This window comes from Myotis brandtii, unplaced genomic scaffold, assembly GCF_000412655.1.
Source record: "Myotis brandtii unplaced genomic scaffold, ASM41265v1 scaffold200, whole genome shotgun sequence".
Lineage (NCBI taxonomy): Eukaryota > Metazoa > Chordata > Mammalia > Chiroptera > Vespertilionidae > Myotis > Myotis brandtii.
This window is the reverse complement of record NW_005357453.1, coordinates 1,358,561-1,374,060: the sequence shown is the minus strand read 5'-3', so window position 1 is coordinate 1,374,060 and position 15,500 is coordinate 1,358,561. Positions and strand designations below refer to the sequence as shown.

At 37.7% G+C, this 15,500-nt stretch overlaps 1 protein-coding gene across 1 annotated transcript in view; it reads right to left on the bottom strand.

The window, feature by feature from the left end:
- DCC (DCC netrin 1 receptor) overlaps positions 1 to 15,500 on the bottom strand; it is a 980,448-nt gene that overhangs the window by 372,115 nt on the left and 592,833 nt on the right. The window contains exon 6 of the mRNA XM_014538876.1: positions 1,262 to 1,416. Coding sequence (XP_014394362.1) covers positions 1,262 to 1,416 — 155 coding nt within the window. The remainder of the gene's footprint in view (positions 1 to 1,261; positions 1,417 to 15,500) is intronic.

The window sequence follows — 15,500 nt, the reverse complement described above, 5'->3', positions numbered from 1 at the left end:
TCAGCCCGCAGGGCGCCTATGTTCCAGCCCCATTCTATGGGGAGACCTGGCTTAGAAGAACATTCTTTCTTGACAGATGTGGACCCCACATACCTTTCTTTGGCTGCAAACGTTCTTTAACATTTGGAAAGTGTTTCTCATATGTTTATGTATGTGAATTCAGAACCTCCAATGCTAACCGACATCTCAAGGAGAGTTTTCATAGAGCATTTATCATTGAGCAAAGAATTCTGCTGGTAACAGTCAAAAGAACAACAATAATATAGTATCGAGCTTTCACTATGAGCCAGGACAACAACTCAGTGACTAGGGTACCATTACCCCTATTGTCTCCCAAAAGGATAGGAACCTAGTGTGTACTGAGACTTAGAGTAAACGAGAACTACTGTTCTTAGCTTCAAAATGTTCAAAATTATAACGCAATGTCAACTCCGGCTTCTCTGCCACGGCCACTACCACCATCACCGTCAGCATCACCCCTGCCCTGTGGACTCTCATGTCAGGTCAGCTGGTCCTCGCTGGCAGGAGCTGCCTGTATCACCCAAGTAAGACTACCGCAATCACAGTAGCACCTCTAATGAAACTTCATTACAATAGGTAAGTCTCAGCAGTAACAGATTCCTGGCTTCACATAGACCAGAGCAAGGTCCTGAACTGTTTTCCCAAGAACAGCAATGAGAGTACTTGGAAATAAGTCCTAAGTCCTCGTTTAAAACCTTGTCTGTTGAAAACAAAAAGGGGTGGGGGAGGCTGGCTTGTGTTGCTCAGTGGTTGGAGTATCAGCTCTCAGGCAGACCAGAGGTCTTGCGCGTTTGATTCACAATCAAAAGCGTGTTCAATCGTTGGCCCCAGTCGGGGTATATGCGGAAGGCAACCAATGTCTATGTCTGTCTGTCTGTCTCTCTCTCTCTCTCTCTCTCTCTCTCTCTCTCTCTCTCTCTCTTCTCTATCTCCATCTCCATCTCCATCTCCATCTCCATCTCTATCTCTCTCCCCCTCTCCCTCCTTTCCACCCTCTGTAAATAAATCAATGGGGAAAATATTCTTGGGTGAATATTAACCAAAAAGGGAGGGGGCCTGTTTGATCACTCTTTTCAGCTCAAAAATTCTAAGTCCAGCATTATTTGCTTTCTTAGGACAGTTGTTTTCAACACATCACACCCATGCCAGACAGGAACCTCCTTCCCAGGACAGGAATACACCTGAAAACATAATAAGCAATGAGTGGGATTGGGAAGTGAATATGAGAAGAGATGGTTACCACGATCTGAAAATAATCACTAGGAATGACCACGTCTCCGTTCTTCATCCAGTTCACGGTGGGCACCGGCTTTCCCGAGACCGCGCACTCAAACTCGATGTCCATGCTCTCGTAGGCGTAGAGGTTGGACGGGTGATTTAAGAACCAGGGCGGAACTGCAGGGACATAGAACAGAAGTGAGTGGCCTGAGATGTGAATTTGCATGCGAAGGTTTGCACTGAGTTAAAATCACTGCTCTGGGATAGGAAATATTTGTAATTCAAATAATTCCCCCAAACCCTTAGTTTGTTATATAAGAACTACTTTAGAACACATCTATTTATCTATTTCCTTCTCCTCTCACCCCCTCCCCACCACCAAATGCAGTTAAGCAGTTTCAGTTCATGGTGTTTTGCCAGAAGAAAAACAGAGAGAGAGAGAGAAAGAGGGGAAAAAACACTTTTGGAAAAAAAACACAAAAAACTACACAGAATAAACATTGTGAATATCCAAGTAATGGTATTCAATTGACCTGCCCTGAAAAAGAACATAAGACTATGAAAACTATACTACTGATAAAGTAAATAAGGATATGCCCATAGAACTGAAGGCAGCCCTGAGTATAGAAGAAGAAAGCTTCCTGTCCCCGTAATTCTAGAGTTTCATTAGGATTTAGTTAATGGGATAGACTCATGCCCTGTTGAAATTGGCTGTGGTAACAGGGTACAAAAAATGACTGTCCCTTCTATGGTGGACACATTCCTATTGTCCTAGCAATTTGTATTATCATTTTCTCAGCATGGTATGTGATATCCTAGTGTGATTTAATGTCTTCATTACCATAATGCTAGTAATTCTGTAATGGAAATTTGCAGCTGAAAGAAATTTACAAATATAATATAACACACCCTTGCTGATGAATCTCCTAAGTTTGGACCCTCAAAACTCTGCCTGAGAGAGGAAGATTTTAAAAAGCAATGTTCATCCTCTTCCACTGGAATCTTAAAGTGATGTCAGAATTGAATATTCATATTGCCCGCGACCCAGGTTATATGCACAGCCCAGTAGCAGCCATGATCTCCTTTCCACTGAAGACACAAATATGCATTTTAGTAACCATATATAAAGCTAGCTTGTATTTTTTGTCATTTTTGTTGTTATGCTCAATGAGTAAGGAGTGCTAATTTTTGCTCCTTTGAGTAACCACCATATTTTGCTCTTTCCAACCACAATCAGCAAAAACCCTTGATGTCAAAGTGAATTTATAATCTTTGATGGGAGAGCTAGTAGGAAGCTCCCAGGATTCAAGTTCTAGTTTTTCTACTTAATGATTTTGAAAATCTCAATTACAATTCATATTCTCTCTCTCTCTCTCTCTCTCCCTCCCTCCCCCTCCATTCTTCCTTCCTCCCTCCTGCCATGTCTTATTTCCCTAAATTTTAATTAAATATTTGGACCTAGAGTACTAAACAACTTTTAAATTTTTAAATCTTTCTCAGTGGAAAATTAACTTAGATGACTTGGCTGGGAGGCAGTAATATTCATAAATTAAAGACATGATAAAAGGTATGTCTGAGAAATTTTCTAAAGCAAATGTATCCTCATTATACACTGGGCTAAATTTTTTCTTTATAAATGATAATAATATTAGTATGAAACTTTTTACAATCCCTTTACAATGATCCCAAAAGGTCAGAAATATTTCTTGAATGCTTCTGAGCAAATATATTAGTTGTTTCATTTGGATTGTGTCCTCAATTTTATATCAGATGTTGATTAAGTGTGTATTTACCAGCCATTAGTCAATGTTTATTGAGAGTTGACCATGCCCAATTTATTAGTCTCCATATTTTTTATTTTTATATTCACTATAATTCTCTGAGGCAGGCCCTTTTCTAATTCCAACTCTGTTCATTCTAGTTTCTCATCCTGAACTGTTTTCCCTTTGATCTTGAATCTAGACACCCTACCTATCCTTCAAATAGGATGTCCTGATTATTTTTCTTGTAAAATTTTCTCTCCTTTAAGAATACCTGTGGTATTTATTTTACCTGTTTTATAGCAGTAGACATGGTTACCTTAGCATTAGTTTGTAAGTCCATGGGGGAAAAGGCTCTATCCCATGAACATGAAATCAATACATGGCTTAACGTAATTTTGATCATTATGCTATTCTGATGGAGAGTGGACAAATGAAGTTTACCCAGGTTTTCTCTTCTTATTTGGTCTCTTTGTCTTTTTCTGTGATCAGCAGGTGAAGATCTATTCATCCAATTTTATGACTGCTTCCTAGTATTTAGGACCAAGGTATAATAATCACGTTACACCTTTCACAGCTCTGTAGGTCTATATTCTCAACGCAAATTGAAATTGGGACTAAAGAGTGAATGTCGCTTATCAATGGCTGTGGATACCTTTCTCCAGCATTTTTCTGATTATGGATTCCTGGTGGAATTGCATTCCTCAGATGATGTAATTTTTATTCATTCTCTAAGAGGAGCTCCAATACCTCCTCTTCCTTGAAATTCTGTCTTTCGTGAAGCTGACAATGGATTTTTCTGCTCTTTGTAATGCTCTCACTGTGCCCAATTTTTATAGCACTTATAATTTAAGATATCTTTCAAATATATCATTATTTATCAGCTAGACAGTGATTCTTAAAGGGGCCTGCAGCATATGCATTTTTTTTATTCCATTTGGATATTACATAGTTCCCTCTCTCTTTCACTCTGGCAGAAGAAATTGTTTTACTTTTTTAAACTATTTGGTCAGCAGCAACTCTTAATGAGTTAATAAAGATAAAGTTAGATGAATTTTCAAGTTTATCACATTGTTCAATTTACATAATATTAGGCCACTTTAGAAAATTTCTTAAGACATACAATATTACAACAATTTCAGATAATATATTGATTTTTTAATACTTTTCTTCTTTGGATGAAATAAAATTCATGACCATAAATAAATTATCCACATTCCCATCAGACTATGGTTTCTCAGGATCTTTTCAAGTACTTATAGTGAATATATAGATCATTATTTTTATTTGGGAGCTGAGGAAAGAAGGAATAATGACTAATATGCAACAGAAACATAGAAAGATACAATTCTGTTTTTGAATATGCTTCTTATACTTAGAATTGACTAACAGATGGAAGATGGAAGGTACTTCTATACTACAATCGTTAGATTGTACAACTAAACCTTAAATTTGGGTAAAAGTTTATTGTAAATTTATTTGTTTTTCTAAGAAGTGTCTATACTGTGGCAAATGGCTGGAATTTTGCCGAGTAAAGTTTCTTCTGTAATCTCAGTCCCCAAGCTTACAGGGCTTGGGAGAGTCCTGCCTACACAACCTAAAGAGTATGATGGGTTTTATTTCACACTAGAGGCCCAGTGCACGACATTCCTGCATGACATTCGTGCACGACATTCCTGCACGACATTCGTGCACTGGGGAGGTGGGGGGATCTCCCATCAGCCCGGCCTGCAACCTTTAGCAGTCCGGGAGCCCTCGGGGGATGTCCGACTGATGGCTTAGGCCCATCAATCAGACATCCTTAGTGCTGTCGCAGAGACGGGAGAGGTTCCCGCCATTGCCACTGCACTCACCAGCCATCAGCCCCGCTTGTGGCTGAGCAGCGCACCCCCTGTGGGAGCGCACTGACCACCAGGGGGCAGCTCCTGCATTGAGCGTCTGCCCCCTGGTCAGTGAGTGGTGGTCAGTGAGTGTCATAGCAGCTAGTCATTCCGCCATTTGGTTGATTTGCATATTAGCTTTTTATTATATAGGATAATAAATTTTAAGTAATGTCCCATACTGTTCTCTAATCTTATTTAGACATGACTTTTAGTCTTTTTACCTTTAGATATGTTATTTAACAATTATTTTCCAGTTATTTAGGTGCATACGAAATGTGGGTCAATTTTACAATAGGTCTCTAACACACATAATTAATATTCTCCAGAAGACCTTAACTTTGAGAATAAACTATACATCCTAAAGACTTACTACAGCTCTTTAAAATTGCAAAGTTATGTTTAAAGTTATGCAGATGAATGAAAAATAGGCAGCACAAGCCACTCTGGTGAATGATAAAGAATCAAGCACAAGAACAGATTGGTGAGGTTTTATTGGGGGGAATATGAAAACTGCAGGATCCTTGAGTGGCTGCATTTCTACTTTGAGGACAGTGAAAGGCTGGCTCCTTTCCCTGGATCCTAATACCTTTCTCTCCCTCTCCAGGCCCTTTGGAGTTAGTCACTTTGTTGTTGAAATAGTGGAGATACAACTATTGGTCTTCTCTTGGAAGGAATATCTGAAGGAAGTGACCACATCAAGTGCCTAGAAGTTTATTGGCCAACTGGGCTACCTCTATATCCCAAATAAACGTGTTCTTTTAAATTCAGTGCTGCAGTTGTATCAACAGATAATTTCACATTCAGATTGGTACAGAGGAAGCAATATGGAATTGAATGTATAATTTAGAGAAAACATGTCATAGGATGGAAAATATTTCATATAAATTCAGGCTTCCATGTAAAACTTACCTCAACCCAACCCTAGTTTTAAGGAATAATGTTTCTAATGGACTGCTCAATTTATAGATTTGAAATTGTTCTCTCAAGTCATAGTTTCAAGTCTTTCTGCACCAACTTTTGTTTCCAAGGCATCTTTATTTCAGCTAACTTGATCACTAAATGCATAATCCTCCTCCTTTATTAATAAGGTACCCGATCCAACACTTATCTCCAGGCTTATTTTTATGTGACAAGTAACTTGAAATCTGCTTAATATTTCTCTCTAGTTTTCTCTTTCCTACCTCCACACCTGTCCTCCCCCATAGGGTTGGTTGTTGAGATTTGCATTTCATTCTCTATTTAAATTGTCTCTCACACATACCTGTCTATAATCTCCTAAAAAATTAGGTTGGGTGAAGTTTGGTTCTAAACTTAAGTGACTAGAATGTGTTCTATATTGAAAATAAAAGTACACTTGAGTCTTTTTCTATTAATATTGACTGGGGCTGCCATTATTCTGGAAAAAACATGTTTTTTTTAAGCTATGATTTTATTCTTAGAATTTTCTATTCATTTCCTGTCTCCAAATGAGTAATAGCTATGGAAAAGCTAAGGGAGGAACACATTAAAAACATAAAGGTCCACTTTTTTTGTTTAATTAATACTAATCACAGTAATAGAATATAGAAGCATTAAACTATAAGCTCTTCTACTATAATTGGCAAAGATGATATTTTGTTCATCTTAGAATAATGAAAAATTTAGACCTTTTGATTTTATTTTCCACACCCCATTAGTACTTCTTATTGTGAGCACAATATGCCCAAATAATTTTTCCTCCTATGTAAAAATTATTGGCCATGTGCTATGGGGTGAAGAATATGTGATCATCAACCTTTATTTTCAAGTCTTTTACATATGCTTCAAAACTATTTCAGGTCTTTCCTCACAGTAAATGCAATTAACTGTAGCTCTTCAATGTGCATTAAAATATACACAGAAACAGCTCTGTGTATATTCATCCAGATAAATAATCCCATTAGCCTTACTCAGTCCCTGCTCTTTCTTTAATCAGGGTGGCTTTTTTTTTTCTAAATTCAGACTGAGCTTTCTTTTTCTCTTTTTAATTGTGAAACCTGGAATTAGGAGAATAATGTTGTGAGGCTCAAACCAGTGATAAAAATTATAGTAGGATTATCTCAAGGTCCTCATTCTATGTGCATATGTTGTGATTGCTATATCTTTGGAAACTCAATTTGTGTGCTAGCAATAGCCTCAATTTGTTATTGGCAACTCTCCAACAGTTGCTTATATGTGTGTGCATTTCTATATGTTTGTATGTAAACTGTATGATCATATAGAATACCTATATTTAAAATGCCACATATACACATCGACACAAAAATATACATCTACACACATAATTTAGAAACATTTTTCTTCAACTGTATGATCATATAGAATACCTATATTTAAAATGCTACATATACACATTGACACAAAAATATACATCTATACACATATAATTTAGAAACATTTTTCTTTGTCCAATTTTCAATAGGAGCAATGAAGAGAATGAAAACATATTCAGAAAAACAAGATAAAAGTGTTAACTCGTGTGTTATCTGATGACATAAATAATTACTATATAAAGGAACTTCTCCAGGTTCCAACACAACATATTGACAGAAATTTGAGAGATTATTTCCTCTTAGTCAAATGTTTTCTACTATGCCCTTTTGGTATTTGAAGTAAAATATGTGGATATTTTAAAAGTCTAAAGAAATATTGCTGTTGTGCAGGGGAACTATTTCTGTGTATATTTTAATGCACATTGAAGAGCTACAGTAAATTGCATGAGAAAAATCATTTTTTGTTTCTTGGGAATAGTAGATGTTCTATAAGGGAACTTTTCTGCACATTGAACTGAGAAGATAATGGATTCTAACATATAAATAATTTCCCTCCCCCAATATCTAATAAAATAAAAAGGTATGTCACAGAGCACACACAGATACATAAAAATCAACCACGGCAACCAAAAAAGAAAAAGTAAAGTCAATTGCAAAAACAAAAAAAAATCAAGACGGACATTTCTGGAGTAGAGCAGAAAGGTAGAGTAGGATTTAGTCCCTTATCTGCCTTTAAACCCTGGAAATTGTCCTGGAGTTTGGGGAAAAGGCTAAGTATTCTCATTAATACCTCCTTACCCGAAGCAATGAAGGACCTAAGACCAGCCTTATGTTTTCCCTTTTCTGAGTGAGGAGAGGCTGGAGTGGCTGCTGGGGAGACACACAGGAGATGAGGCTGACTAAGGTGAAGGCTCTGGGGCTACCATGGCAACCTGAGGACAAGCCCCTTCCCCATGGAAGAGGATAGGAGACAGCACCTGGCAACACAGCGGGGTGTTCTCAAAGAGACTGAATGCCGCTCCTGCTGACCTCACTCCGTGACCATTCCTGCTGGTTATTAAAAATTCATAAGCCTGAAGTGTCTAGTCTTCAAACAGGACTCCAAGGGGTCTCAGGACAGGGAGTAACTAAGTCTAGAAGGAACTTCTACCACATTGGAACAAATAGTGTCTGAACAGAGCCACCTATACCTGCCACCTACACCTGAGCAAGACACAAGACATATATCGGAATATAGAAATATACTACAGCCAGAAATCATGAGAGAGAGAGAGAGAGAGAGAGACAAAGCATGCTATCCAGAAGAAAATATAAAAGTAAAGTAGAAGGAAATTCCTCAAGTTGCTTCACACAATCCATTAATTTAATATGAAAATAAATTCAATAAAACTAGAGGTCAAAGACTAGGTGATAAAACAATAGAATAAAATGAAAAGGGAGGTAGGAGACCTAAGAAAACAAATCAGGGACCAAAGCAACGTCATTAGAGAGCCAATACATAAATTAGAAAGCACGGTAACATAATTGACACCACTAAAAATCAAACTGTTCACACACAGGAGACGAGATAATCAGTGGATGGAGATGAAAAGGCAATGGGACTAAAGTAATTAGAGCAAAACTTGCATGGAAAGAAGACAAGCAAAGTTGATCTAACATTAAGATAACTGGCATTCTTGATGTAGCAAGCTCGCATGGGAACAGAAAATACATTCACAGATAAAATAATAGGAAATTTTCCCTGAAAAATAAACCTCCATTTTTAGATTGCAAGACTATACCATGTTCTTGGAAAATTGAAAATGTATTTATTAATAGTGAGGCATATATTTGAGCTATTGAATCTGGAGAATGACAAATTAGATGAACATTCAGACAGAAAAATCAACAGCAAAATACATCTTTGAGGGGTACATTGGGTTCCCACATAGAACAATTCAATGTCAGAAGACAATGGAGAAATATTATATATGATCATTTATCTACAAAGAATATTATATATTATCATTTATCTACAAAGAATATTATATATGATTGTTTATCAACAGTCACATTCTCAACTATAAAAGTGCTTAGAAAATGTAGCACTTCTTAAATAAGTCTGATGACAAAATCCAGGTAATTAACAATATCATCAAAATTAAAAGGTAGGCATTGTGAAAAAAGGGACCAAGGATGGATGCAGAATCCACTTCTATACAGAAATAAAAGTAAAGACAATGGAAACAATGGTTACTGAAGAGAATTCCATTGTCAAACACCTGAACAGGCATAACTAATAATATACCTACCCAGACCAGAAGGTGGGGAAATGAGAAGATGAATGAAAATGCTAATCCCTGTTATGAAAGATGTTTTATAGTAGGAATTTCATCAATCATGCCCTTATAAATGAGACATGAACTGATATCCACACTCGAAACATGGAATGCTGAGATTTGAGAAGATTTTTAATTCACATGGTTTATTTTCACAGAATTAATAGAGTGATTTTTCTAAAAGTAATTTCTAAAAAGGACTCTGGGAAGAAATATTCTAAGATGTCACTGGGGTTATGGAAGTATGGATATATCTCTTTTCCTCTTTTGTATTTTTAAAATTTCCAATGATTAAAAAGATATTATAAATCTACCTACTAGGAGGGCTCAACGCTCTAGCTTTAAGTAGAAGAACCTTCTAGAAATCCTAAGAGTTTGTGTAAACTGTGCATAGATAAAAATAGAGGGTAAATATATTTATCCTCCTTTCCCTTTTGAAAAAAAAAATCATTCTTCTCCACTGGGGCTTAGAAGGACTTCAGAGAAACGCTTACTGCTGGTGCCAAGAGCACAGAAACCCTGAGGGAAATCACGTGGAGGAAAGAGCAATGCAAGGTTATGGACCGCAAATTTGGGGAAGGGAGAGGATATGTGGGATGACCTGGGCAAACTACCATATAAGACACAGGAGAGCCCTGAACTCAGACTCCTGCTTCGGATGCTACCGGAGGGCAGATTATGAACACTGAGCACCTAACTTCACTTTTATTGCCTTCAATGTGTTTCCTTGAAAATTTAGAAGATCCTTTTGGAATCCATGTGTTCATGATGCATTGGCGCCCCTTCCTATGTCACTGGGGAGGGGACGGTTGTGATGTTACTCTCCAACCCGTCCATACCTCCAAGGAAACAAGCAATGTGCTGACCAGCTGTATATACTGAGTTTCCATAGTAACTTACAGCTGCATAAGAACGCTCTGCTGCTAAAACAAAGAAAGGAAATCGGCGCCAAGCTTTTTTCCAGCTTTAAAATTCCTAGTCTAACTTGAGAGTATATACGGCTAATCCAAGGCTGTTCTGCACAAACAGTTTATATAGAGTAGATATTAAAAAGAAAACACTGGGAAAATAAAATTGTCAGTTTGCTTTTTATTCTGCCATTAAAATAATGGTTAGCTAGAATAAATGCATTGCTTAAAATAATAAATATCAACTTAAGTCTCATAAAAATCAGAAAGCCTCAAAGGCGGGTCAAGGGTAATTGGTGCAATGCCTTGCTGCACAACGACAGTATTCCTTTCATACTAACACAAATTACTTATTTTTAAGATTACTTGGTGAAAGGGTCCTTCCAGCACTGATTATATTCCAATTTTCAGCTCTATCTGCCTTGGGCATTCTTACTTTTTTGACCTCAAGATACTTAGCTATCACCCTACAGATAAGACCAATCTCCATGGTAATTTCACTGCTTTACAAGTATGGATTTCAGAAACCACGGAAAAGGTGTGTGTGTGTGTGTGTGTGTGTGTGTGTGTGTGTGTGTGTGTGTGTGTTTAAGATTTATAAAATCTTACCACATAGACAACTCATTTATAAACTTGATTGGTTCTCCTACATGGTAAGGGAAAATGGTATTTGGGGGCATTTTGCCTAATACTTTAAATCCATGAAGAAATTCTTATAAAATTTGCATGTAATTCACAGTGATCAGTTGGATTTAAAAATTCAGAAGATTTGGTATCAAATTTTAAAATATAATCTATTAAGAACAAATGATGAAGGCATGCATTAGATTAAAAACAGCAAAATCTACTATGTATTTGACAGCAATTTACATCAAGAGAGATCTAGGAATTTTGTTGACTACTAAGAATTCCACTCTTAAACCTCTGTCCTGAGTCTTATACTTTGGAGGACCCTGCATATCATAAATGAATATATACATATATGTGTGCATGTATATGTGTGCATGCTGCCGTGTTTGTGTGAGGAATATCTGGCTGCCTTTATTATTTGGGACCCAGCACTCCGTCCTGACATGGATCAATCTGTAACCCAAGCATTCTCTCCTCTGATTAACACTCTTCAAACCTCAGGGAAACCCTTCATCTCTCCCTCTTTGCTCACCAAGTACAAGGGCCAAACTGTAACTCTAAGAAACACGGTGATCTTATATCGTGGTCTTTGCATTTTATGGTGAAATCTTCTTACAAACCTAAGCTCATTGGCCAACTCAGACAAAGACCCTCTTGCTTTTGCTTTACACAACAAGCAAACATGGAAAGCAAAAAGGTACCAACTCCAAATTCTCCTCTGACATGTTTATTAGATGCTTCCCAGCAATCTTATTGTTGGAAGTTAGGCAAATCACTTCCAAATTCTCCTTTATGGTTCTTGTTCTTAAATGAAAATGTTTTTATTAATTCTTCAATGTATTCTGATATGAACAGGCAATAATAATAATAATAATAATAACAACAACAACAACAAGCTCTTTATGAAACATTTTTGAAGCTGTCAAGGCCATTACCTTTCATTCAGGAAAATTTCACAATTTATAGGCATTTTGTCCTGCCTACAGCGGGGCAATCACAGGCCAGGCAGCAGCCAGGTACTGGAGGGGTTAATTGCCATCATAGAATACTGAGTAGATGGGGTTCCATGAAGGAATAACAGGAGTGGATTCTCATTTATCTACACAATTAATTGTTTACTACAATTGGGTAGTGCAAAAGCATCTAATTTAGAGTTACATTAGAATAATGAAACTGTTAAAGGCATGCATTTTGGAAATAGACCATCTGAAATGCAACTTTTCCACTCAGCGGTGTAACACATCCCTTTTATGAGAAGTCAACTTGAAAGTTAACAAGTTAGGCAAGTCACTTTCAAAATTCTCCTTTGGAAAGAAAACTCATAAAGTGATCTGAGGTTTTTAGGCCATGCTAAAGGGCCATTTCATTCTAATTTAGAGTTACATTAGAATAATGAAACTGTTAAGGCATGCATTTTGGAAGTAGACCATCTGAAATGCAACTTTGCCACTCAGTGGTGTAACACATCCCTTTTATGAAAAGTCAACTTGATAGTTAAAAAGTTAGGCAAATCACTTTCAAAATTCTCCTGAGGAAAGAAAACTCATAAAGTGATCTGAAGTTTTTAGGCCACGCAAAAGGGCAATTTCATTGGTTATGCTAATGAGTGGTTCACTTATTCAGAGTACTATGTTTTCAAGAAGAAAATATCAAATAAGTAATCTCTCAAGTTTTGTTCCTGTCTTCTTGTTTTTTAGACTTTTTCTTAGCATTTTCACCCCTGAACCTTTCAAATTTCACCATATTTAATCTTGACTTATCTCATGAGTTTCAAATATATAACTAACTGGTGGCTGTGTCCAACTCCATTTCTGCCCAACACTGGCCAGCATTTCCCCTTAGGTGCTCCCCACGGCCACCCAAGCATTTATTACAATGTGTTTCCATGGTCTATTTCTTCTTCATTCTTTTTCTCATTAGTCTAGTAGCTCCTGGAGGGAAGAAATTATGTTGTTTATTTCTATATCTGCGAGCCTGAGCCAACTTCTATAACATTACAGCAGCTTCATGAAGTTTTAGTAAATTGAATTGAAAACAATATTGATAAAGCTTTAGCTGGCATAAGCATTGCTCAGGGTGCTTTTAAGTAGGCAGAGTCTTTGGCTCCAAAATGGCATGTTTGTGGTGGGGCCTAGGAATATGCATTTTAGACCACCACCTCTGCATAATTTTTGGTTTGGGGAGTTCTTAGATCACACTTGGAGAAACTCTGCTTTTGTGGAATACAGAGAAATAGCACTTCATTCAACGTCTGGCCTTACTAACTACTTAGCATTTTGATCACGTGTCTCATTTGTAAAACAGGTTATTATATGGAGATTCAGTGAGATAATAAATGGGAAGCACTAATAAGCACAGTGCTGGGCACATGGTAATTGTTTGGGAATAACATGTAGCCATTATTATTATCTCATCAAACCCACTGCTGTGCTTTATCTCTGGCAGCCAGCTTATTTACAGATGGTCTCTGACTTACAATGGTTTAACCTAACGATTTTTTGAATTTAAGATGGTGCAAAAGCGAAATGCATAATCAACTGCATGAGACATTCAGCAATTTTTATAAAACAGGCTTTGCGTTAGATGAGTTTGCCTAAGTGTAGGCCAATGTGAGTGTTCTGAGCACGTGTAAGCTAAGCTGAGCTAATTCAGTAGGTTAGATGTATTGAATGCATTTTCCACTTTGATATTTTCAACTTACTATAGGTTTCCCAAAATGTAATTGCAATGTAAATTGAGGAGCAACTGTATATTATTCACCCCTGACTTTTTCTTTCTTACATACCCCGAATTTAATCATTGCCAAGCTTTGGCACTCCATCTCTGTAGTGTCTGCTGCCTTTTTTAAAAATATATATTTTATTGATTTTTTACAGAGAGGAGGGGAGAGGGATAGAGTGGACAGTCCAATGGGGAAGAGGAAGAATATATTTTTAAAATCCACAGGTTGTTATAATAAAAGAGCAGTAGCTTCACTGGGCTGTATAAGAGAAACAAGAAGGATCCAAGGGATTTGATAATTTGATGTTCCTAGCGATTAGGATCTAAAATTCACTGGAGTCTCACCAAATAGGAGAAAACAGAGTGGCGGATACCCCTCGCCTGCGACAGGAAAATGTGGTGGCAGGACCCCAGGGGACACGGCAGAAACTGCTGCCTCCTGGTTGGGGCACAAGGGCAGTCAGGAAGCTCGTTCCAATCTCTGCCACAATGTGGACGGAGTATGATTCGTTTGGGTCCTTGGCATTTCTCAGCAAACAAAAGCACAAATAGGAACTAATCATCCTCTCCATCCCCTTCAAATAGGAGAAAACAGAGTGGCGGATACCCCACGCCTGCGACAGGAAAATGTGGTGGCAGGACCCCAGGGGACACGGCAGAAACTGCTGCCTCCTGGTTGGGGCACGAGGGCAGTCAGGAAGCTCTTGCCAATCTCTACCACAATGTGGACGGAGTATGGTTCCTTTGGGTCCTCAGCATTTCTCAGCAAACAAAAGCACAAATAGGAACTAATCATCCTCTCCATCCCCTTTAAGAATATAATTGGCAAAGAAAGCACAGTATGGACCTTTCCCTCTGGCCAAACTTCCTTATTGAGAATCAATGGTGAACAAATAGGGTCAATTCAAAGATGAAGGTTTATAGTTCTTATTTTTTGAAACCATAAAAATGGTGGAATTTGTATGAATATTCCTATTTGCATGAAAGTGACTAACTAGATATTACTTGGGGGAGGACACAATTCCCAAGTCACCTCCTTAGAACTACAGTCTTGGTATTGTCCAGAGACGTGGATGTTAAAATAGGGTCCACCACTAAGAGTGTAAATAGAGGGTTTGATCAATGGGCTCTGAAGGGAAAAGGTCCCACACTGCTGGATAGAGACACCGAAATTCCCTAATAAATTTATCCAGAAGCTTCTGAGGCTAATGGGATGCATGCAAGATGGATCAGCTACAAAGCTCTCCGTTTCAGTGACCGAGATATTTCTTCCAGATATTTTCCCCTGAAGTGACAGCTGATTGGGTCATGAATAATTGTATCCCCAGAAATGTTATCTTTTCTAATACAAAGTGTTCTTTTTTTGCATGTTTGAATTTTTTTAAAAAATATGTGTGTCTACTGATTTAAAGTACAGTCCTGCCTCCACCAGCTGACTAACCTCTGTCAACATCTCGTCTGAATGATGCTTTGTGAATCTGCCTTTAACAGTGCTAAAACGCACAGTGTTACACAGCTGAAAGAGCCCAAGATGAGCGATCACAAAGGCAACTGCAGGTCAGAATTCCGTCCCTGACACGTAGTGGCTATGAGACTTTTGATCAATCAATTCACCTCTCTGAGCCTTGGCTTCTATCTGTCAATTGAGCACACGGATAACTATCTAATGGAGGGTTTTTTGAGGATAAGAGAAAACCCAATAAAACTCCTGCCTTAATGATAGTATATAGATGTCCTGAGCTGAATGTTT